At 45.2% G+C, this 25,459-nt stretch overlaps 1 protein-coding gene across 3 annotated transcripts in view; it reads left to right on the top strand.

The window, feature by feature from the left end:
* PKNOX1 (PBX/knotted 1 homeobox 1) overlaps positions 1-24,407 on the top strand; it is a 106,041-nt gene extending 81,634 nt beyond the window's left edge. For 2 of the 3 annotated variants that reach the window (XM_077293528.1, XM_077293529.1), the window contains 5 exons: positions 20,963-21,063; positions 21,176-21,304; positions 21,520-21,596; positions 21,831-21,988; positions 23,744-24,407. In XM_077293528.1, the coding sequence (XP_077149643.1) occupies positions 20,963-21,063; positions 21,176-21,304; positions 21,520-21,596; positions 21,831-21,988; positions 23,744-23,955 (677 nt within the window). In that variant the 3' untranslated portion in view covers positions 23,956-24,407. The remainder of the gene's footprint in view (positions 1-20,962; positions 21,064-21,175; positions 21,305-21,519; positions 21,597-21,830; positions 21,989-23,743) is intronic. The other variant, XM_077293530.1, reaches the window with a different exon arrangement.
* The last annotated feature ends 1,052 nt before the right edge of the window (positions 24,408-25,459 follow it).

Raw genomic sequence — 25,459 nt, 5'->3', positions numbered from 1 at the left:
AATGAAGATTAATCGAATTTTCCTGGGTAGTGCATTCCAAAGAATTGGTACAGCACGTGAGAAGTCTTAGAGATGGGAGTGGGAGGGTCTGATTATTGAGGATGTTAACCTCAGGTCATTAGCAGAACGGAGGGCACGGGTAAGGGGGTAGACTGAGACTAGGGAGGAGATGTAGGGTGGTGCTGAACCCTGGAGTACTTTGTGGGTGACAGTGATAAGTTTATATTGAATTCTGGAGTGGTGGGTAACTAGTGCAATGACTGGCACAAAGCAGAGGCATCAGTGTCCAGGGCTGTGGAGTCGGTAAGCCAAACCTCCGACTCCTCAATTCCCATGACACCGAATCCGATTCCAGGACTCCGACTCCGACTCCCTCATACATGGCTCATGTTTAAGTGATAAATTTACTGTAGTAAAATGGTAGCATCAGGCTTTTAATCATTATTATGATACAATAATCACTCCATTTAGATAGAGCATAAAATATATTTATTGGAATACAACTTTAGAACAAAAAACTTTGCATGTTTACAATTTATTATACACTCTGCAGTAAGTGGGGAAAAAAACAGTTTTCTACAAAAACGTACTGAATAGCATTTGTGCAGTCTATGAATCTGTTCTGAGAAATGGTATCGCCTCCATCAGATCCTCCTTCATAGATGACCTAAAATCTGACCTAATTATTTTAACGCTGGAGAATGACCTCTCTACACTAACTTGGGTTGGTGGCAAAGCAGTGACCACATGGGCGACATCGCTAACCATTTCAGGATATAAAGGAATTGCCTCGTGCACAGTCAGTTTTGAGGAACGATTGAACTCTTCTACTTCTTTGAGAGCTAGTGGAAAACGTTGCTGAAATCTGGTCAATCTGTTTTCTATGGGAGTGGAATCTTTTCCCTGCAGCAACGCTTTGCCTTCTCCATGTCTACCAAATACTTGTCAAAATCAAACTCCTCATTTGATGAGGATGAAGGAACGGCAGCGGCAGCACTGGCAGGACCCGAGTCCTCTTGCTCTTGGCCGTCTTGTAGCCACACATCCTATCTGCTACCTCAATCAGAGCTTCTTTTCCTTTAGTAAGCTGCTGATCATCCAGCAATATACAATGACTCAGGTCCACATAAACAGCTGCCAGGTGAATGTTATTTTCTAATAGCAGTGTCTCTCTCCATTTCATTGAAGCAGCAATGCCATCTGCTATTAAACCTCCTCTTTGGGACAGGCAAAACAACAAGTTAAATGGGTGATGAAGCAATTCCTTCAATTCAGCCACCTGTGTCCATTGACTTTCATATAGTGTTACCTGAGGGTTGGCCATATCTACAAGGAAGGATTTCAGGTCAAGCAATCACTCAATCAAATAAGTGCTGACCCGAGTGGCTTGATCCACAATTGCCCCTTTTCCAGCACGTCTCTTCAAGATGGAATCAATTTTAGGGGTTCTGGCAGCAATAGCCAATTTCCACACTTTGCTAATCAGAGTTCCAGCATGTCCCTCTAGCAGATCTCTTATTGCCAGCTACAGCGTGTGCACAACACAGCCCATGTGATGAATAGGAAAGTGGTGTGAAGCAACTTCAAAAAGATCATCTAATTGTAAAGAATCATTTTGCTGTTTTTCTGTAGTAATATCGGTTTGTTCCTCAATTATGGGAACAAGACTATGGCCTTCCTTCTCCAACATGCTGAATGTGAAATGTTCTTCTAGCTGCTGTTCACCTTCATTATTCTCATTCATCAGTTTAATTGTACTTATCATGTTTGAAGCATTATCAGTTACAATAGCAAGAACCTGTTCTTTTTTGAGTTCATAATCTTGCAGAACTTTTTCCACTAAGGTCTGGAGAAACTGGCTGCTGTGATGAGCTTTTGTATCTTTTACTGCCAGCGGCTTAGTAACAATTTTTTGTTGTCACAAACATATCGACCGTTGATAGCAAAATAATTCACTCTGTGACGTGTGCAGGCATCCATTTTAATAAACACAAAGCATCACTTGAGAGTCTTCTTAAGATCTTCCTTTTGGTTAAGGGCTTCTTCAATCACTAATTTTCTAATACTTTCTCTTTCCAGAGAAACACCAAGTTTGCGGGCCATTTCTCCATTAAGAGCTGTAAAACCTGGTCGTGCAAATAATGATAATGGCACACAGTCCTTCACAACAAGCTCGATGAGCTGTCTTTTAAACACATCTGCTGTCATTATTACAGTAACTTTGTCACTTACAAAATATCTTGTAACTGATGATTGAGACGTTCTTTCCTCCTTTTTTGCCTGGCGGGAAGTGCTGGTCTCTGGTTTCTTGGTCCTGCTGTGGTCTTTTTCAATCACAGCTTTAAAACTTACGGGTGGCAGAGTTGTAAATGTCTTTTAGATTGGAAGCTCATGAAGGAGCATATTTATCACTGCCTGAGTATGCACTGATTTTGGCATCACTGCATTTGTTTTCATCTGGGTCACCTATACACTGACACACAAATTTTTTTTTTATCTTGAGTCACTATAAAATGCTCAAATACAGCTGACTTCATAAGATGCTTCTTAGGCATTTTGTAATTATGTAAATAATTTTGTCCTGTAAAAGAATAAGGTATATTGCAATTTTTGCAAGAATAGGGAATCATGCACTGTATAATTTAGGATAGAAATACAGCAATCTTTGCATGAATCATTAGGACAGATAAGTATAAAGTTTGTAAAATATGTTGTTAGCGTTACAATGAACTTTCAATGTCAGGCTTGTCTCAGCAGGGTACAGCTCACTAAATGCTTCTCTTCATATTTCTTCACAGTCTATGAAGAGGGGAGGAAGGAGGGAGCATCTTTGTGCTGAATCCTATTCCAGAACACACACACAAATATATATGTTCTCATCGACTTTGTTACTGTATTTCCAAATTTATGATGTTAGAAAACAGTTTTTCCCCTTATATTCTGTGTATAGTGTATATAACTCATCAGAGCAGCTAATTTCTCCAAACATGAGCTAAGAGGAAAAGCAAACTAAAATATCAAGCAGCTGCACTCTCAATTTGATTGCAATTTGATAGTGTGTGACGTTTCGACCCAATGTAGGGTCTTTTTCGAACGACGCTAATGTAGATTCAAAATGGCCCAAAGCAAAACTGCTGTGCAATTTAGATGCTGGGAATATGCATTGATGTGCGGTGTCCGGGAGCGCAATTTGCGATAGTGTGCCACAATGCCGAAAAAGACCCTACAAGGGCTCGAAATGTCACACACGCTTCTTGATTCAGTGCCTTTTACACCAAAAATCAATTTTCTTGTGGTGTCAATTTTCTACTTATTAAATATCCTTTGCAATCAAATTGAGAGTGCAGCTGTTTGACCTTCAATATTTCGGATCAATCCGCTTCAGCTTGCACCTCATCCCCCTCTCAAGCTGTGTGCGCCTCCTTACTTTTTTCTAAAACATCAAGCATACAGAGACAACATATACTGGACTATTGATTTATGCACACTTTATTGAAAGTTTAGATGTGCTTTAAGAAGTACTTACCTTAATCCTGCTTTCCTGTTCACTCCAGAAGTTCTGAGATGAATGCAGGCATTCCTTCCCTGTGTGTTTTGTTATTTTTTTTCCCTTATCTGTAGAGGAAGAGCTTCACTACTTATCATGAACATAAACTGCAGCACAGATTCATCTCAGATAAAAGTCTAGACCTTAGATCAGGAATAGGACAGACATTTATAGGACATTTCATAACTTTCCCAAATTCTTATGGAAAAAATATTCCCCACAAACTGCATTGAACTACTGTACCCAATTTATTATATATTTTAGAAGTTGGAGTCGGTCCAACTCCACCAAAATGTGCTATGACTCCAACTCCACAGCCCTGGGTGTAAGGTTGGTGAGGAATGTAAGGTTGTTTAATGTTTCCTGTCATAATGTCACATTCTGTTCGTTTTGAATATTGTCGCTTACTGTTTGTTGTGATGATGTCGCTTCCTGTTTTCTGTGATGATGTTGCTTCCCGTTTGTGATGATGTTGCTTCCTGTTTTCTGTGATGATGTATATTCCTGTTTCTGTGATGAGGTCGCTGTCATGGATGTGGCAGAGGCTGCAGACAGTCGCACTGCATCTGGTTTCCGAAGGTCTCAGCGGTTGGCCTTGCAGACTAGCGGCCACCTCCCCCGGCCTTAATGGTGTCACCTGGATCTGGATGTTTATAACTCCCAACTTCCTGTTGGGAGTTGCAGGATTTATTTTCTATTTGCACTTCCCTATTGAGGCTTGGAGCTGCAGCAGTCGGCTAGCATCCTCTTTGCAGTTTGAAGGATGGCAGTGTTTCTCTCTGAGTCTACTCAATCTGTTTATCCTTGTTTTGTGTATCCTAGATATCTGTAGTGTTAGTGGGGTTCGACCAGCATCACCCCTTCCTTCCCGGTGCAGGGCTGACCGCTAGAGTCTGACATGGAATAGGTATCCTGCTTGGCGATAGGTGCGGAACCTATTTAGGGTCTCTTAGGGCAGACAGGGTGACGTTAGATCTAACTAGGGATCTCCACTCCCCGCTTCCCTGGTGTTGGGCCCCCCTTCCCCTTATCTCTTTGTGTTGCACTTAGTTTGTCCTACACTGTGCATGGCATTAACGCCCGCTGTTCACGTTTGCAAAGGATAAAAAAAACTAAAATATTTTGACACTTTTTTTTTAATTTCCTTTTGCTGGGTTCATGGATCTTGTTTCTGTGCTGGCAGAGCAGCTGCAGAAGTTGTCACTGGAGGTGACTTACCTATTGTTTGGGGACGATGCGGGTAGGCCGTTCCAGCTTGAACCCAAAATTGCTCTCCCGGACAGGTTTTCTGGGGGATAGGTACAAGGTTTTTGTGTTTAAAGAGGCTTGCAAATTGTATGAGTAGGAATTTTTATTTCACTGTTGCAGGGGAACCTCAGTCCTGGGCTTTTTCTCTACCACAGGATTCTATGTGTCTGCAGTCTGTGGAAGAGGTTTTAGGGCTTTAGCCCTTATCTATGATGATCCTGACTGTATTTTCTTGGCTGAATCCAGGCTCCGCTGCCTTCAAGAGGGAAATTGTTCAGTGGAGACTTATAGCTCTGAATTCCGCCGGTGGGCAACCGATACCAAATGGAAGGACCGGGCTCTCAGTAACCAATTTTGTTAAGGTCTTACACAAAGGTTGAAGGATGCATTGGCAGTGTATGAAACCTCAGAGTCCTTGGAGGCTGCCATGTCATTGGCTATTTGGGTGGATAGATGCCTCCGGGATAGACGGGTAAGACCAACTTCTCCGGAGCCTCTTTTTCGGGGTAATGCCCCTTTGCCAGAGGAGCAGTCTAGCGGTAAACCTATACTGGGGAGGGTGGAGGGGCCCATGCAGTTTGGGATGCCTCTCCATTGTACATTTCCACAGAGATCCCCAAAAAAGGGGGGGGGGGGGGTTCTCTGGAAAAAAGGGACATTTTATTTTTTTATTTAGGCCTGTTCTTTGATGCCTAAACAAAGGGAGACTTGTTTAACCCTTGGTAGTCTGGAGTTAAATGAGGAAGGAGTGAATATTTCATCAACCTGCAGTTCCCGGTTTGTCCTGACAGCAGAGGTGGTGCTGGAGAGCAAAACCAAGAAGATCTCTGTGCTTGTAGACAGTGGAGCTGGAGTCAGCATGGTTGATACAGAGTTTGTCAGAACTCATGGTCTGGTTTGCTGTGCTTTAGTTAAGCCCATTCCCATCTTCGCCATTGACTCAGTGCCACTTTCACATAAAGCTCTGACTCGGATTGTACATAAATTAATACTGAGGGTGGGGTCAGTTCATTGTGAGATAATTCCTTGCTGTGTCCTGGATGGTCTTCCCACCCCAAATATTGGGTCTTCCCTGGTGGGTGACACATAATCCGTTGGTGGATTGGCAAGCCAGGGTGATCATTGAGTTGGGGGGATTACTGCCAGGAGAATTGGTTAAATTTCCCTTTCTACAGTCTCTACAGAAACTGTACCTGTTGTTTTGACTGGGTTTGAGGACGTTTTTTCTGAGAGGTGGTGTCAGGATTTGCCTCCCCATCGTGAATATGACTGTCCTGTTAATCTTGTTCCCAAAGCTAAATTGCCAAAATCCAGATTGTATAATCTTTCCGGTCCATGAAGGATTTAATTGCGGAAACTCTGGAGAAAGGACGCATCAGACACTCCTCTTTGCCCGTGGCAGCAGGGTTCTTCTTCGTGAAGAAAAAAAGATGACGGGCTACGTCCCTGTTTAGATGTCCAGGAATTAAATCGGATTACCATCTGAGATCTATATCCTCTTCCTCTGATTCCAGATCTGTTCAGGCAGGTAGTGGGACCTCAGGTTTTCTCCAAGTTGGATTTAAGGGGGGCCTACAACCTGGTTACAATCGGAGAAGGGGATGAATGGAAAACGGCATTCGGTACCCCTGAGGGTCATTTCCAGAGTCTGGTTATGCCTTTTGGTCTGACTAATGCACCCACAGTGTTCCAGCATTTCATTAATTATATTTTCCATCATTTGTTGGGCAGGTTTGTGGTGGTCTATCTATTTTTGCCATCCAGGAGGTACAGTTTTTGGGGTATCTGTTGTTATCTTCGGGTTTTCGGATAGATCCGTGCTGTCCTTGATTGGGACCCTCCCGAGAACCTGAAGGCCCTACAATATTTCCTGGGCTTTACTAATTTTTCCCAGAAATTCATCCGGAATTATTCAGTAATTGTGAAACCCCTTACTGGCATGACAAGGAAGGGGTCTGACTTTTCCAAATGGTCTGACTGTGCCCTGCAGGCTTTTTCCTCCCTTAAGAGCTGTTTTGTCACGGCTCCTATACTTAGTCAACCCGATGTTTCCCAACCCTTTGTTGTGGAGGTTGATGCATCGGAGGTGGGCTGTGTTATCTCAAGGTCTGTCCTCTGATAAATGGTATCCATGTGCTTTCTTTTCTACGAAATTATCTTCAGCTGAGAGAAATTATGACGTGGGTAATAGGGAGCTTTTGGTAATCAAGTTGGCATTTGAAGAATGGCGACATTGGTTGGAGGAGACTGTCCATCCTATTACTGTTATCACTGACCATAAGAACTTGTCATATCTTCAATCGACTAAATGTCTCAACCCTAGGCAAGCTAGATGGTCCCTATTTTTACGAGGTTCAATTTTGTGGTCACTTTCCGTCAAGGGGTAAAAAATGTCAAAGCTGATGCTTTGTCATAGAGCTTCCCTGGTGATACTGACCATGAGAACACAGCCCGATTTTTCAGAAAGGGGTAGTTATTTCGGTGTTGTACCCTGAGCTGGAGGGTGAGGTGTTAGAGGCCCAGGGGGAAGTCTCAGCCTCCTGCCCTCCAGCAAGGTTATGTGTGCCACCAAATCTGTGCTGCAAAGTAATAAGGGAACATCACAACTCTGTGCTTGCTGGTCATCCAGGTGGTAAGGCAACTGCGGACCTCATTTCTCCTCGTTTTTGGTGGCCGGGGTTGCATCGGGATGTGGTTGAACACATATCTGCTTGTAGTGTCTGCGCACATTCTAAGGTATCACATACCCATTCGTCTGGTCCTCTTCTTCCGCTGCCTATTCCCAGCAGACCATGGACACACTTGTCCATGGATTACTGACCTACAGGTATATGCAGGCAAGACTGTGGTTTTGGTGGTTGTAGATAGGTTCAGTAAGATGGTTCACTTCGTCGCATTACCGGCACTTCAGAATGCCAATACTCTTGCTCAGGTGTTCATAAATGAAGTTGCGAAGCTTCATGGGGTTCTCTCCAATGTGGTGTCAGATCGAGGAACCCAATTTGTTTCAAAGTTCTGGAGGGCTTTCTGTTCTCGACTGGGGGTGCAGCTGTCCTTTTCCTCTGCCTTCCATCCCCAGTCATGGACAGACCGGACGCGTTAACCAGAATTTGGAGACCTGCCTCAGGTGTTTTGTCGATGAAAATCAGGAGGATTGGGCATCCTACCTACTGCTGGCAGAATTTGCTCTCAATAATCACCATCAGAAATCTACCGGCAGCAATCTACCGTTCTTTGATGCATACGGTTACCATCCACAGTTTGGTACTTTTAGTGAGGGAGGGGCTTTGGGAGTTCCTGGAGAGGAACGTTTTGCTACGCCGTTCCCCTCAGTGTGGCGGGGAGGGGGGTTCTGAGTAATTTGAAGATTATGGGAGACAGGTACAAACTTATGGCTGACAGAAAACGCTTGCCAGGTCCGGACCTGAATGTGAATGACTGTGTGGTTGTCGACCAGAAATATCAGCATGAGGGTTCCTTCCTGGAAGTTGGGACCTAGATCCATTGGTCCATATAAAATAACCGCTGTCACTAATGCAGCAGTGTTTCGTTATGAGCTACCTCAGGCTCTTAAAATCCACAATGTCTTCCACAGGTCATTACTCAAGAAATATGTGGAACCTCTTGAACCCTCACCCCTACTGCTGCCCCCAATAATGGTTGATGGAAATCTGGAGTTTCAGATTTTGAGGATTGTAGATTCTCGTCTCCAACGTCGTTCCCTGCAATACTTGGTTCACTGGAAGGGTTATGGCCCAGAGGAAAAGATGTGGGTCTCAGCATCAGAGGTGAATGCTCCCAGGCTGGTTTGTTCACTTCACACCTCTTATCCCGAGAAGCCTGGTCCTGAGTGTCCAGAGGCCACTCATTGAAGGGGGGCATACTGTCACGGGTATGTCAAAGGCTGCAGACAGTCACAATGCATTTGGTTGCAGAAAGTCTCCGTGATTAGCCTTGCAGAGTAATGGCCACCTCCCCCAGCTTTAATGGTGTCACCTGGATCTGGGTGTTTATAACTCCCAACTTCCTGTTGGGAGTTGCGGGTGTTATTTTCTATTTGCACTTCCCTGTTGAATTTTGGACCTGCAGCAGTTGTCCTCTTTAGAAGGACAACAGTGTTTCTTTCTGAGTCTACTCAAACTCCCCTCTCAAACACAGCACACTGTGGCGCCAAAACCTGCAAACATGAAACCTGAAAATTGAATTGCATTACTGCACTAGAAATATGAAAAATCGAGAAAGTTTAGCTCATAAATTGGCCAATTTATGTGTACCTTGTAGCCACGTTATGGCATTTCTCGTATACAAGGGCCTAGCAATGCCTTTCCTCTCTGAGAATAAAGTCTTCATCTGAATGGGAACCTAAAAGGGGAGTCCTCTCTGACTAAAAATGTTTCATATTTCTAGTGCAGTAATGCAGTTCAATTTTCATGTTTGCAGGTTTTGGCGCCGCAGTGTGCTGCCTTATTTATTTGACTGCATCCTGTGATAATGTCTCTTCCTGTTGTCTGTGATGATGTCACTTCCCGTTTGTTGTGTTGAGGTCGCTTCCTGATTGCTGTGATGTCTCTTCCTGTTTTTTGTGTGTAGGACACTTCCTGTGATAATGTCTCTTTCTTTTTTCTGTGCTTACGCTGCTTCCTGTTAATGAGGTCGCTTCCTTTTCCCTGTGGTGATGTTGCTTCCTGTTTGTTTTGACGAGGTAGCTTCCTGTTTTCTGTGGATATCTCTTCCTGTTTTCTGTAATGCTGTTGCTTCCTCTCAATTGTGATAAGATTGCTTCCTTTCCCGTGATAATGTCACTTAACCATTTTCTGCAATGAGGTTGCTTAATGTTTTCTATGATAATATCTCTTCCTAGTTTTCTGCGATGATGTTGCTTCCTGTTTGTTGTGATGAGGTCTCTTCCTGTTTTCTGTGATGGTGTCGCTTCCTGTTTTCTGTGATGTTGCTTTAACATTTTTTGTGATAAGGTTGCTTAATGTTCTCTGTGATTATGTCACTTCCTGTTTTCTGTGATGACTTTACTTCTTGTTTGTTGTGATAATGTCGCTTCTGGTTTTCAGTGATTGTCACTTCCTTTTTACTATAAAAATGTCTCTTCCTGTTTTGTGTGATAATGTTGCTTGCTTCCTGTTTATGATGAGGTTGCTTCCTTTTCCCTGTGTGATGTCGCTTCCTCTTTGTTTTGATAATGTCACTTCCTAATTCTGTGATTATGTTGCTTCCTGTTGTGATGTTTTTTGTCATGATGTGGCTTCCCGTTTTCTATGATGATATTGTTTTAACACTTTTTGTTATAATGTTGGTTAGTGTTTTATGTGATGATGTCACTTTCTGTTTTCTGTGATCAGGTCGCTTCCAGTTTGGTGTAATATCCTGTGATGTCTCTTCCTTTTTTTGTGTGATTATGTTGCTTCCTTTCCCCTGTGATGATGTCGCTTCCTGTTTGTTGTGATGAGGTCGCTTTCTCTTTTCTGTGATGATGCCTCTTCCTGTTTTCTGTGATGTCGCTTTCTGTTAATTGTGATGAAATCACTTCCTATCCCTGTGATAATGTTGCTTTACTGTTTTTTCCAATGAGTTTGCTTAATGTTTTTGTGATAGTGTCTCTTCCTGTTTTCTATGATGATGTTGCTTCCTGTTTGTTGTGCTGAGTTCACTTCCTGTTTTCTGTGTTCATGTCGCTTCCTGTTTGTTGTGAAGTCGCTTCTTGTTTTCTCTGAGGTCGATTCTCTCCCCTGTGATAATGTTTCTTCCAATTTTCTATGATGATGATGCTTCCTGTTTTCTGTGATGAGGTGGCTTATGCTGTCCCCATGTGATGTCGTTTGCTGTTTACTGTGATGAGGTTGCTTCCTGTTTGCTGTGATGAGGCACATCCTGTCCCGTGATATTGTCACTTCTTGTTTTCTATAATGATGTTGTTTCTTGTTTTCTGTGATGATGTTGCTTCCTATCCCCTCTGATGATGTTGCTTCCTGTTTGTTGTGATGATGTCACTCCCTGTTTTCTGTGATGTCGTTTCCTATTTGTTGTGATTATGTCAATTTCTGTTTGTTGTGATTAGGTAGCTTCCTGTTTTCTGTGATGACCGCTTTCTGTTTGTTGTGATAGGGTAGAGGAAGTAACCTCATGTAAATATAGCTTCCTACTTGTTGTGATGATGTCACTTCCTATTTTCTGTGATGATGTCACTTTCTGTTTTCTGTAATGATGTCACTTCCTGTTTTCTGTGATTATGTTGCTTTCTGTGATTATGTTGCTTTCTGTTTGCTATGATTATGTCAATTTCTGTTTGTTGTGATTAGGTAGCTTCCTGTTTTCTGTGATGATCGCTTTCTGTTTGTTGTGATAGGGTAGAGGAAGTAACCTCATGTAAATATAGCTTCCTACTTGTTGTGATGATGTCACTTCCTATTTTCTGTGATGATGTCACTTTCTGTTTTCTGTAATGATGTCACTTCCTGTTTTCTGTGATTATGTTGCTTTCTGTGATTATGTTGCTTTCTGTTTGCTATGATTATGTCAATTTCTGTTTGTTGTGATTAGGTAGCTTCCTGTTTTCTGTGATGATCGCTTTCTGTTTGTTGTGATAGGGTAGAGGAAGTAACCTCATGTAAATATAGCTTCCTACTTGTTGTGATGATGTCACTTCCTATTTTCTGTGATGATGTCACTTTCTGTTTTCTGTAATGATGTCACTTCCTGTTTTCTGTGATTATGTTGCCTTCTGTGATTATGTTGCTTTCTGTTTGCTATGATTATGTCAATTTCTGTTTGTTGTGATTAGGTCGCTACCTGTTTTCTGTGAAGAGGTCGCTTTCTGTTTGTTGGGATGAGGTTGTTTCCTTTGCCCTATGATAATATTGCCTCCTATTTGTCGGGATGATGTCACTTCCTGTTTTCTGTGATATTGCTTCCTGTTTTCTGGAATGATGCCTCTTCCTGTTTTCTGGGATGATGCCTCTTCCTGTTTGCTATGATTATGTCAGTTTGTTTGTTGTGATTAGGTCGCTATCCGTTTTCTGTGATGAGGTCGCTTTCTGTTTGTTGTGATAAGGTCGCTTCCTGTTTTGTTGTGATAAGGTCGCTTCCTGTTTTCTGTGAAGATGTGAAGAGGTCGCTTTCTGTTTGTTGGGATGAGGTTGTTTCCTTTGCCCTATGATAATATCGTCTCCTATTTGTCGGGATGATGTCACTTCCTGTTTTCTGTGATATTGCTTCCTGTTTTCTGGAATGATGCCTCTTCCTGTTTTCTGGGATGATGCCTCTTCCTGTTTGCTATGATTATGTCAGTTTGTTTGTTGTGATTAGGTCGCTACCCGTTTTCTGTGATGAGGTCGCTTTCTGTTTGTTGTGATAAGGTCGCTTCCTGTTTTCTGTGAAGAGGTCGCTTTCTGTTTGTTGGGATGAGGTTGTTTCCTTTGCCCTATGATAATATTGCCTCCTATTTGTCGGGATGATGTCACTTCCTGTTTTCTGTGATATTGCTTCCTGTTTTCTGGAATGATGCCTCTTCCTGTTTTCTGGGATGATGCCTCTTCCTGTTTGCTATGATTATGTCAGTTTGTTTGTTGTGATTAGGTCGCTACCCGTTTTCTGTGATGAGGTCGCTTTCTGTTTGTTGTGATAAGGTCGCTTCCTGTTTTCTGTGATTATGTTGATTTCTGTTTGTTGTGATGTCGCTTCATCTCCCCTATGATAATATTGCTTCCTGTTTTCTGTGATGATTCATCTTCCTGTTTGCTGTGATTATGTTGCTTTCTGTTTGTTGTGATAATGTCACCTCCTGTCCCCTATGATGTCTCTTCCTGTTTTCTATGATGATGTTCCTTCCTGTTTGTGATGATGTCGCTTCTTGTTTTCTGTAATGAGGTCGCTTCCTGTCCCCTATGATGATGTCGCTATCTGTTTGTTGTGATGAGGTCGCTTCCTCTCCCCTATGATTTCATTGCTTCCTGTTTGTTGTGATGGTGTCACCGCCAGTCCCCTATGATGATGTTGCTTCCTGTCCTCTATGATGAGGTTGCTTCCTGTTTTCTGTGATGATGTCTCTTCTTGGTTTCTGTGATGATGTTGCTTCCTGTTCGTTGTGATGATGTCGCATTCTGTCCTCTATGATGATGTTGCTTTCTGTTTGTTGTGAGGGGGTCACTTGCTGTTTCCTATGATGATGTCTCTTCCTATTTTCTGTGATGATGTCACTTCCTGTTTTCTGTGATGCTAGTCACAACCCATGGCTAGGCCATGAATCGGTGCAGTCAGACGTTACGGGGTCAATACCAAAGGATCACGCAGTAAGCCAAGGGAAAATACAAAGTCGTAAGTCAAGTCACATGTCTGCGTCAGAATACCAGAGAAATAGCAGATAATCAAAGGGGCAATAACAAACAGGTAGTCTGAACACAGTCCAAAGGTCAGCAGCGGAATATCAGATGCAAAGGGGAAAAAACAAATGGGTAGTCTGAACACAGTTTAAAGGTCAGCAGCGGAATATCAGATGCAAAGGGGCAATAACTAACGGGTAGTCTGAACACGGTCCAAAGGTCAGCAGCAGAATATCAGATTCAAAGGAATAATGACAAACGGGTAGTCTGAACACAGTCCAAAGGTCCGCAACAGAATATCGGATGCAAAAGGGCAAAAACAAACGGGTAGTCTGAACACGGTCCAAAGGTCAGCAGCAGAATATCAGATGCAGGGCCGGCGTTTGGCACAGGCAGACGCCTGGGGCCCCCACCTAGAAAGGGGGCCCCCTGCCTCTGCAGCCCCTGTATGAAGTGCCCAGAGGGTGTACAGCAGTGAATAATGCTGTGCATTGCTCTGTTGTTCCGGAATGTCTCTCCCAAACCCCCCTTGAGACCCCCTCAGTGCAGTGATTTACTCATGTGGTCCGGATCTCTGTGCTGTTTGCTGTAGGATCAGGTTTCACAGTCACACAGCAGCCATCAGCATGGGCTCTGACCACAGTCACAGGAATATTGTCTGCCGAATCAGGGTATTTATTATATAGAAATAAATGAATTCCCACGTGAAACAATAAGGGTAAACTGTACACATATATAGTACAGGTGTGCATAGGAATCAGCGTTTTTAGTGCTTTTTTTTTTTTTGCAGCCAAAGCCTGCTCTCTTGGTCTGTAAAAGCACTGCTTTCAAAGCACCCATTTTTTAGGGTATGTGACGACGATCCGGAAATGGCAGCCCTTTGGACACCGCACATGTCTGCTGCATCCAAAGTGCCGCCATCTTTTGAACACAGGTGATTCCGCGTGTGTTCATTGAACCGCGCGGAATCACCGCGTCCTATACATTGCAGGGGTGAGATTTCTCTTGTGGAGACTCGCGTCTACGCCAGATAAATTGGCATGCTGCGGTCTGGAGAGACGCGCCCCATGTCCGTCTCCGCAGGTGAGGTGCAGGTGTCAGTGCGCTCATAGTAGAGATGGAATTTCTTGAAATCCCACCACTATACTGTAACATCTGGCCGCTGCGGGATGGACGCTGCACAAGTACAGAGCAGCCGACCCGCAGCGTTTACTGATTGTGGGCACACACCCTTAGAGCTTTTGCTGTTTGTTTTTTACAGTATGCATTTTGTCTACAGTACATGTTTAATAAAGTTAGTGTTATTCACAAAAAACGCAGCGAAAAACAACGTTGCAACATTTGCAGCATTTTTTTAAACTTTTTCATTGCTTTCTACGGGTGAAAAAAATTGCTGAAAGAAGTGACATGCTGCAGATTTAAAAAACGCTGCAGTTGTGAAATTCAGTCAGGGGAAAATAAAAGGGTGTGCAGGAGATTTCTGAAAATCTCAGTCTTTGCTTGTGCTGTAAAATGCTGTAAACTTCTTATTTGCAGAAGAAAAAGTTGCAAAAATTCTGCATATGAACATGGCGAAAACAATGAGGTTATGTGCACACGTTGCGGAATCTGCTGCGGATATTTCCACGCAGATTCCTAAAAGTCTGCAGCTAAAACGCCCTGCGTTTTACCTGCAGATTTACCGCGGATTTATCGTGGAATTGCCGTGGTTTTTGTGCGGTTTTCAACAGCGTTTTTACCCCTGCGGATTCCTATTATGGAGCAGGAGTAAAACGCTGCGGAATCCGCACAAAGAATTGACATGCTGCAGAAAATACAACGCAGCGTTTCCGCGCGGTATTTTCTGCAGCATGTGTACTGCGTATTTTGTTTTCCATAGGTTTACATGGTGCGGTACAACGCATGGAAAACTGCTGCCGATCCACAGCAAAATCCGCAACGTGCTCACATAGCCTGAGAAACACGTCACCACTTCTGTATTTCTCACCCTCCTGGTTTTGGCTTACATATGCTGATGTGAAATACTGACCAAACACTCAACGTGTGAACGTGGCCTTAAACATACTGTAGACAAACAAACATCCTCACTCCAAAAAAAGCTGAAAAAAGTGTGAAGAACACCACAAAACAAGCTGGAAAACAGGTAAACGCAACATTTTTACTGCTAATAGAAAAGGTTTTGGCTACTGAAAAAAAGCTACATGTGAACATATGTCTTACTCTGAAACGCTATGTATCTGTGGTGTTACATAGGACTGCATGTGATATATACTAAATTAGGCCGGCGTCACACTAGCGAGTTTTACGGACATATGAGCGCATAAACTACGTCCGTAAAATACGCATTACACACAGCCCAATGATTCTCTATGTCCCAGCTCCTATCAGCCGTATATTACGCATTCATAATATACGGTCTTGTACGGCCGTAGAAAATCGCAGCATGCTGCGTTTGTCACCGTATTGCGCAAAAAAATCGCCAATGAAAGTCTATGGGGGCGAGAAAAATACGGATTCCACACAGACCAGCAGTGTGACTTGCGAGAAATACGTGTAGAGACCGCAGGTAAAGAAGGATGCAGGGACAAATAGGAGCCAGAAAGCAAATAGCGTTTTTAACTTTCTTTTTAACTTCCAACCAAAAAGATGACAAACGTTTTTCCACGCAGTGAACTTATATACAAGAACACAATCTCGCAGTAAATCCTAATTACTATATGACCGCCCTGAACTATACCCGTAGAACGCGGCAGCGCCTCACTAGTGACTCCCTACTAAGATAAAGTCAACAACGGTCACTTATCAGTGCTGGTTCAGCGATGTAGTCCTGACGGTGAGGCTCCGACAACGCCGTAGTCCTGATGGCGGAGGAAGGAGGTGTCTTCTGGCGACGGGCCCAGGCGTAGAGTCGAGTCCAGAATGTCTTTTGCGGTGCTGCGTTCCCTCCTGCAGGCGGACGTTGATCCGAGGTAACAGCCTCCCAGTCCAGAGAAGAGTCTTTTTGAGGAGGATTAGGAGAATAATCAGTATCAGTCACAGCTGAGACGAAACCATGCGAGTCTGTAGCACTCTCTGGCAAGGTGTTCTCAGGGAGCGCGGTAATACTGTCCCTGAGCTGGTCAGCACTACCCCTCTGCCTGGGGGGTCGCTGACGACGAATGCGCCTCTTTTTGGGGGCTCTGGTAGTTGCCCGCAGTGTCTGTTGCACGTTTTCCCCCTGCTTCCAGCAAGTCTCACTGCGGCCTGCACACTCACAACAACTGCGCTGCAGTTTCCTCTCCTCAGAGATTTCCCGCGCTTCTCTGCCCCTGCTTTCGCGCGTTTTTCTTTTTATCCTCTCCTCTCCCTGCGTCACTCTTCCTCCTGTCACATGAGCCTGGCTTCCCATGCACCCCTCAAATCCGTCCCCCGGAACCCCGACTCCCGGCAACAATGGTTCCACCCGTCTGCACAGCTCACCAGGTCCCTGTCCCCTACATATGCACCGGTGTTCTATAGAAAAGCCGGTAATTCAATTGCCGGCTTTTCATTTCTCCTTCACAAACCCAACAGGATATGAGACATGATTACATACAGTAAACCATCTCATATCCCTTTTTTTTTTGCATATTCCACACTACTAATGTTAGTAGTGTGTATGTGCAAAATTTGGGCCTTAAATAAAGGGTTAAATCGCGGAAAAAATTGGCGTGGGCTCCCGCGCAATTTTCTCTGCCAGAGTTGTAAAGCCAGTGACTGAGGGCAGATATTAATAGCCAGGAGAGGGTCCATGGTTATTGGCCCCCCTGGCTACAAACATCTGCCCCCAGCCACCCCAGAAAAGGCACATCTGGAAGATGCGCCTATTCCGGCACTTAGCCTCTCTCTTCCCACTCCCGTGTAGCGGTGGGATATGGGGTTAATGAAGGGTTAATGTCACCTTGCTATTGTAAAGTGCCATTAAGCCAAATTAATAATGGAGAGGCGTCAATTATGACACCTATCCAATTATTAATCCAATAGTACGAAATGGTTACTAAAACACACACATTATTTAAAAGTACTGAAATAAAGACACAGGGTGTTTTAATATTTTATTATACTGGTAATCCACCTGAAGACCCTTGTCACCTGAAATAAAGTAAAAACAAACAAACAACAATATTCCATACCTTCAGTCGTTCCGTCAGTCCCACGATGTACATCCATCTGAAGGGGTTAAATCATTTTACAGCCAGGAGCTGTGCTAATGCACCCGCTCCTGTCTGTAAAATGTTGTGAATGAATGGAATGCAGGGGAATGTCCTATAGTTACCTTGATTCGCAGTGATGCGCCCTCTGCTGGATGTCCTCATATGAACTCGAGCGTGGCAACGGATCAGTCGTGTTTTAGCGGACTGTCGGCACGAAAAAAACATTCAAGTGAACTTTTTTGTCCGTCGCGTCCGCCATTTTCTACTGCGCATGCGCGGCCGAAGCTCCGCTCCTCCTCGGACTTCAGAATGGGCAGTGGATGCGTTGAAAAACTGCATCCACTGCCCACGTAACGGTGTCCATCAATGGTGACAATTTGAATAGACCTTTCCAATCTAACTGTCCCTAATCCTAATTTAAGAACCAGTCCAGAATCAATGAAATTGGTGGAAGATCCACAGTCGATGAAAGCAAGAGCAGATAACCACTGGTTCTGAAAACAAAGTTCCACATTCAGCAGTACTTTATCTGAGGAGTAAAAGGGTACCTGGAAGTCTGGGTGACCTCGAATATCACGTTTCCCGACGGCTTGCTGGCTTGAGAGCGAATGGAGTAGTCTTTGCCTTTATTGTGGTCACGCTGGACATTTCCTCAAAGTCCAAGATTACGCTGACTCTTCCTCTCCACAACTTGAGAGCGGGCTGTTACAACCTCCATTGGTTTCGTCTCAGGCAAGTGAACAGACTTGGGCAGGACAACTGAAACCCCCTGTCGTTCACCACGTCTCTCACGAATTCGGTGATCCATTTGAATGGCCTTTCCCAGGGAACAGGGTGGAGTATGCAAAGCCAGAGCGTCCTTTAGTGTATCGGAAAGGCTACGGTGAAACTGACACCTGAGAGCTGCATCATTCCACAAAACCTCAGAGAACCATTGCCGGAACTCAGAGCTATATTACTCTGCGGTGCTGCCCCCCTGCGTCAGGCTCATGATCTTAGCTTCTGTGACGTGGGCCCTGTCAGGTTCGTCAAAGATCATCCCTAAGGCGTCAAAAAAGACGTTAACGGAAGCCTGTTCTGGGGACAAAGAGGATGCCCAAGTCTGAGGACTCCCTCCCAATAGGGACATGACTATTCCCACCAGCTGGGACTCATCCCCTGAAGATCGGGGCTGCATGGTAAAAAATAGTTTGCAGCTCTTCCTAAACACCCTATCCTGATCCTTCTCCCTTGAGAATTTGTCAGGAAAAGCAACTACAGGTTCAGGAGAGACCAACTGCATGTCCAAAGGTAAAGGAATCATTACTACAGTTGATGGTGAAGAGCTTTGGGAAGCATCCATAGGACTAGAAAACTGACCCTGCAGCTGGAACTGTGTAGATTCTAGTGTCTGGTGTTCCCTTGCGATATCCTGAACCATCTGGGTCAGATTCGCCACCTGATCACAGAGTGCACGAATAGGATCCATTGGTGAAGGGAAAAAAAAAGTACTTTTGTGGCCAGTCAAAATGTGACGCTAGTCATAACCCATGGCTAGGCCGTGAATTAGCGCAGTCAGACGTTCCAGGGTCAATACCAAAGGATCACGTAGTAAACCAAGGGAAAATGTGAAGTTGTAAGTCAGGTCACATGCCAGGGTCAGAATACCAGAGAAATAGTGGATAATCAAAAGGCAATAACAAACGGGTAGTCTGAACACTGTCCAAAGGTCAGCAGCAGAAGAAGATGAGAACTTACAGCACAGGGTACAGGCGAACACACCAGGGAGCACAAGCTTAAAACAAGCTTTTGACTGGCAATGATCTGAGCCAGACTGCTCACCTAAATATCAAGGCAATCACCAAGAACATGGAGCACCTGCAGAAATCTCTGCACCTTCCAGTCATATAGGTCAACCGAGCTGTCAAAGCATCGACAGCTCAGCACGCCCCAGGATAGGATGACAGAGCCACAGTCGCACACACTCTGAGCAGAGGAATCGTGACAGATGTTGCTTTCTGTTTGTTTTGAAGGGGACGCCTCCTGTTTCCTGATGTCACTTCCAATTTCTGTGATGGTGTTGCGTTCTACTATTTTTGTGATGATGTTGCTTCCTATTTTTATGATGTCACTTCCTGTTTTCTGTGATGATGTTTCTTTTTGTTTGCCGTGAGGGGGCCTCTTCCTGTTATCTGTGATTATGTCACTTCCTATTTATGTGATGTCACTTGTTTATTGTGATGTCGCTGCCTATTTCTGTGATGTCACTTACTGTTTTTTGAGATGATGTCACTTCCTGTTTTCTGTTGTGAGGGGGTCACTTCCTTTTTTATGTGATGATGTTGCATCCTATTTCTGTGATGATGTCACTTACTGTTTTCTGTGATATCGCTTCCTGTTTTCTGTAATGATGCCACTTCCTGTTTTGTTATGTTGCTTTCTGTTTCCTGTGATGTTGCTTCCTGTTATCTGTGATGATGTTACTTCCTGTTATCTCTGATGTCACTTCCTATTTCTGTGATGATGTCGCTTCCTGTTTTTTTGTGGTGATTTCACTTCCTGTTTTCTGTGATGTTGCTTTTTGTTTGTTGTGAGAGGGTCGCTTTCTGTTTTCTGTGATGATGTTGCTTCCTGTTTCCTGTGATGTTGCTTCCTTTTTCTTTGTTGTTGCTTCCGGTTTTCTGTGATGTCACTTCCTGTTTTCTGTTACGATGTTGCTTCCTGTTTCTTGTGATGTTGCTTCCTTTTTCTTTGATGTTGCTTCCTGTTTTCTGTGATGTCACTTCCTGTTTTCTGTTATGATGTTGCTTCCTGTTTCCTGTGATGGTGCTTCCTATTTATGTGATGATGTCACTTCCTGTTTTTTGTAGTGATGAAGCTTCCTATTTCTGTGATGTTGCTTCCTATTTTTGTGATGTCACTTCCTATTTCTGTGATAATTTTGCTTCCCATTTCTGTGATTATGTCGCTTCCTGTTTTCTGTAATGATGACACTTCCTGTTTTCTGTGATGATGTCGCTTCCTGTTTTCTGTGATGAGGTTGCTACCTTTTTTCTGTGATGATGTTGATTTCTGTTTGATGTAATGAGGTCGCTTCCTCTCCCCTATGATAATATTGCTTCCTGTTTGTTGTGATGTCGCCTCCTGTCCCCTATGATTATATAACTTCCTGTTTTCTGTGATGATGTTGCTTCCTGTTTTGTGATGTTGTCGTTTCTTGTTTTCTGTGATGAGGTCGCTTCCTGTCCCCTATGATGATGTCGCTATCTGTTCGTTGTGATGAGGTCGCTTCCTCTCCCCTATGATATTATTGCTTCCTGTTTGTTTTGATGGTGTCGCCTACAGTCCCCTATGATGATGTTGCTTCCTGTCCTCTATGATGAGGTTGTTTCCTGTTTTCTGTGATGTCACTTCTTGATTTCTGTGATGTTACTTCCTGTCCTTTATGATGATGTTGCTTTCTGTCTGTTGTGAGGGGGTCACTTGCTGTTTCCTATGATGATGTCACTTCCTATTTTCTGTGATGTCACTTCCTATTTTCTGTGATGTCACTTCCTATTTTCTGTGATGATGCTTCCTGTTTTCTGTGATGATGTTGCATGCTGTTTGTTGTGAGGGTGTTGCTTCCTATTTTCTGTGATGATGTCACATCATGATTTCTCAGTGTTATTTATCTGTCTAACTAGCAGGCGGCACTTTGTACCAGCCCGTGACTGTCGTCACCCCACAGGGACAGGTTGTGGCTCAAGCACTGTCTCCTGGGACCATCCGAATCCAGAACTCACAGGTGAGAGCTGCTCAAAAACATACAGTGCTCCCGTAATTACCTCCCCGCTCTCCGTTATCTGCCCCCCACGTGCCAATCGTCTGCTTGGTAACCCAGTCAAATCTTGTTCCAGCTGCAGTTGCAGCTCAGTCAGGATCTCGGCCTCTTGCAAACAGATGATGGATCTGGAAAGAACAAGCGTGGGGTCCTTCCCAAGCAAGCCACCAATGTGATGAGGTCCTGGCTGTTCCAGCACATTGGGGTGAGTTTGGTGCGGTGGACGCTGCCATCACTTATGCCCTATGCTCTGCAGTAATCTGGGATGCATGGCGTCACCAGAAGATGCCACAAATGCTTCTCTCCCTGATGCCATCCATCATGCCATCCAGTATGGGGGCTACACTAGACATGGATGTGGAGTACCTTACGGCGTCATCAGCTATGTGTGAATGTGTCCCATCTTCTCCATCTCTGCAGCATCCGTACCCAACAGAGGATGAGAAGAAGCAGATTGCTGCTCAAACTAACCTCACCCTTCTGCAGGTCAACAACTGGTGAGTTCCCCATCCCAAGGTCGGAGCCTCTTGGTGACAGCACCGTGCTCTAGTCATGACTGTATACGTTGCCTCTTCCACCTTACACATGCTGATGGAATAGGTTCAGTTTAGGTTAGCGCTGTATGTTACGTTGTAACAACCCATCAGCCATGTGACGATGAGGACGGCCGTTCCTATGGGGTTATGTTATGTCCTACACCCCCTGCTCAAGCTTCTTCTCTTTATTTGTAGGTTTATAAATGCCAGACGCAGAATCCTGCAGCCCATGTTGGATTCAAGCACAACAGACACCCCAAAGGCGAAAAAGAAGAGCGGGCAGAGTCGCCCCGTGCAGAGGTTCTGGCCAGACTCCATTGCCGGGGGTACCCCACAGCAGGAAGGAGACCTAGGTATATCTGACGGTTAGATGAGGACTCTACACTTCATAAAAACTGCTGTCTGCACATAACATGTCTCCTCCTCCCTCCAGTCATGCCCTACTGTCTCCTCCACCCTTCATCCGTCCCCTGTGGTCTCCTCCACCCTTCATCCATGCACTGCTGACTCCTCCTCACTTCATCTGTCCTTTGCGGTCTCCTCCACCCTTCATCTGTCCCCTGCTGTGTCCTCCTCCCTTCAACCATGCCCTGCTGTCTCCTCTACCCTTCATCCGTGCACTGCAGTGTTCTCCACCCTTTATCCCTCCCCTCCTGTCTCCTCCACCTTTCATCTGTGCCCTGCTTTTTCCTCCACCCTTCATCCATGCCCTGCTGTCTCCTTCAGCCTTGCCTTGTGGTCTCCTCCACCCTTCATCCGTGCCCTGCGGTCTCCTCCTTCCTTCATCTGTGCTCTGTGTCTTCACCTTCCTTCATCTATCCCCTGCTGTTTCCTCCACCCTTCATCCGTCCCCTGCTTTCTCCTCCACACTTCATCCATGCCCTGATGTCTCCTCCACCCTTCATCCGTGCCCTACTGTCTCCTCCACCCTTCATCCGTGCCCTACTGTCTCCTCCACCCTTCATCCATGCCCTGCTGTCTCCTTCATCCTTGCCCTGTGGTCTCCTCCACCCTTCATCCCTTTTCTCCTGTGTCCTCCACCCTTCATCCTTACCCTGCTTTCACCTTCATCCTTGCCCTGTGGTCTCCTCCACACTTCATCCCTTTTCTCCTGTGTCCTCCACCCTTCATCCTTGCCCTGCTGTCTCCTTCATCCTTGCCCTGTGGTCTCCTCCACACTTCATCCGTCCTTTTCGGTCTCCTCCACACTTCATCTATTTTCTCCTGTGTCCTCCACCCTTCATCTTTGTCTTGCTCTCTTTGCCACTCTTCATCTGTGCCCTTCTGTTTACACCCTTCTTGCATGCCCTGCTGTCCACAATCCTTAAAGTGAACCTGTTACCAGGTTTGACCGATTTGAGATACGGCCACCACCTTTCGGGCCTGATATACAGGACTCTATACTGCTGTATATCTGTCTCCGACCCGACCTGCAAGACAAGAAAGACCTTTTATTATACTCACCTGTGGGACCGTCGGGTCCGAGGGGTGTGGCTGGTCTTGGTCCGGCGTCTCCCGTCTTTTTGTGATGCCGTCCTCCTTCTCGCTCCCTCGGGTTGGGGGGCAGTTATACAGCATTATAGAATCCTGTATATCAGGCCAAAAGGTGGTGGCCTTATGTTATATCGAGCAACCTGCTGACAGGTTCCCTTCATCCGTCCCGTGCAGTCATCTCCAGTTTTGGAGTTCTGTATGTGTGACTGATGGTTACATGGGGTTCTGTATGTGTGATGAATGGTCGGGGGCTCTGCATGTATGATGGATGGTCGGGGGCTCTGCATGTATGATGGATGGTTACATGGGGCTCCGTATGTATGATGGATGTTGAGGGGCTCTGTATGTATGATGGATGGTCAGGGGGCTCTGTATGTATGATGGATGGTCACGGGGCTCTGTATGTATGATGGATGGTCAGGGGGCTCTATGTATGATGGATGGTCAGAGGGCTCTATGTGCGATGGTCAGAGGGCTCTGTATGTATGATGGATGGTCACGGGGCTCTGTATGTATGATGGTCAGAGGGCTCTGTATGTATGATGGATGGTCACGGGGCTCTGTATGTGTGTTGGACACTAAGCTGTGTAATGGTTGGCCTTGCGCTCCCCCAGGTGACGTTGTGACCCTCTCAGCTACCGGTGGTCTCGGAGCAGACAGTCTGCAGTCGCTCACATCGGACGGGGCCACGTTGGCTGTGCAGCAGGTGATGCTGGGAGGACAGAGTGATGACGACTCTCTGGACACAGACCAGGAGGACGCAGAGACAGGACTGAGTGCGGGGGAGCTGCGGGGTCTGGTCCTGAGTGGTGGAGGACTCCAGTGAGAAGGACTCGTTGGTTGCACACGTTTGATTGTCCTTGTGATGACTGTGACGCCGCACAGGACAATTGTAACCCAAACTATTTTATCTTCACTTGCGACAAATATTTGCACCTTAAAAAAAACAAACAAAACCTGTCGCTTCCAAGGATTTCACTGCCTAACACCCCTTCCCCTGTGCCAAACGTCCCTGCGAGCAGCGGGACGCGGAGCAGCCGTACTTCTCGCCTGCCGACGGTGGAGTCGCTGAGGGCCGTGCACACGTCGCCTGTAACACTCCTGCCGCCGGCATTTCTACACTCCAGCTGTAGGATTCCTGGAGACTGCGGCGTCCACCCCGGCGCGGAGCGCGGCCTCAGCACCATCCTGGTGGCAGATTCACAACATCTTCATTTTACTCCCCATATAGAACTGTATTTTTGTAGAGTTGTGAAAGAATAAACCTTGGAAAAGTTTCGGCTGACTCCGTCTTCTGTGGTGAGGGCTGTGTCCTCCAATGCAGTAATGGATGATGGGAGTTACGGTCCTCGGAATGGTAGTAATCTTCCTCTGTACATTATCAGTGGACGCTGGTGTTGTATCATCAGAGGAGTGTAACGTGCGGGGCCGGAGACGCAGGACATCTCTGCTGCTGACATGACGTGCGGCTGTGCCCGGCTCCGGTGACCAGACCAACCGTGACCACAAGAAGTCATCTCCGGCCAATCAATTTCCCCGTTTGTAGTCGGCACTGGATGCGTCATCAGCCCAAAAAGCCAGTAATGGCCAATGTCGTCTGTGAAGCGTTTGTGGCCGTGAAGAGCGATCGTTAGTTATTTTCATCTAATGGTGTCTGATCTGGCCCCTTTGTAATGTGAGTGGCTCCATGTGATCCATCAGTGGACGGACAGATCCTGGGCAGGACGCGACCTCGGCTGCCAGGAGGACCCAGCTCTGAGCAGAGACTTCGGCTCCACCGCAATGTTTATAGGCATCTGGTGAAGTCGGATGCCTTACGTCTGTTTCTGAGGCTCGGTGCTCACACGCACAGTCCTGAAGCAGATTTTTTCAGGCTATAACATGATGGTTGAAAAATAACACATTTCTGTGCTGATTTGATGCAGTTTTTGTGCTGGTTTGATGCAGTTTTTGTGCTGATTTGATGCAGTTTTTGTGCTGACTTCGATACAGTTTGGGTAAGTTCACACTGGGCGTTTTTGTTGCGTTTTTTTCATGTGTTTTTTGGGGTTAACTTGTGTCTATTTGTGCATGCTAATAAAGTTGATTGCCCCCAGAGAAAAAACAAACTACTTCCTGTAGAACCATACCAGTAGATCCATACCTGTAGATCCTTGGAAAAGCCGGCAACTCAGCTGCCGCGCACAATAAAATCATAGCATATACACATTGAATAGATACAGTTGTGCTCAAAAGCTTACATACCACGGCAGAATTTTTGCTTTCTAGGTTTTTTCAGAGAATATGAATGATAACACCAAAACATTTTTTCCACTCATGGTTAGTGGTTG

The sequence above is a fragment of the Ranitomeya variabilis genome, chromosome 3, assembly GCF_051348905.1.
Source record: "Ranitomeya variabilis isolate aRanVar5 chromosome 3, aRanVar5.hap1, whole genome shotgun sequence".
Taxonomy (NCBI): domain Eukaryota; kingdom Metazoa; phylum Chordata; class Amphibia; order Anura; family Dendrobatidae; genus Ranitomeya; species Ranitomeya variabilis.
The sequence above is the reverse complement of the archived record's forward strand: the minus strand, read 5'-3'. Positions and strand labels throughout refer to the sequence as shown.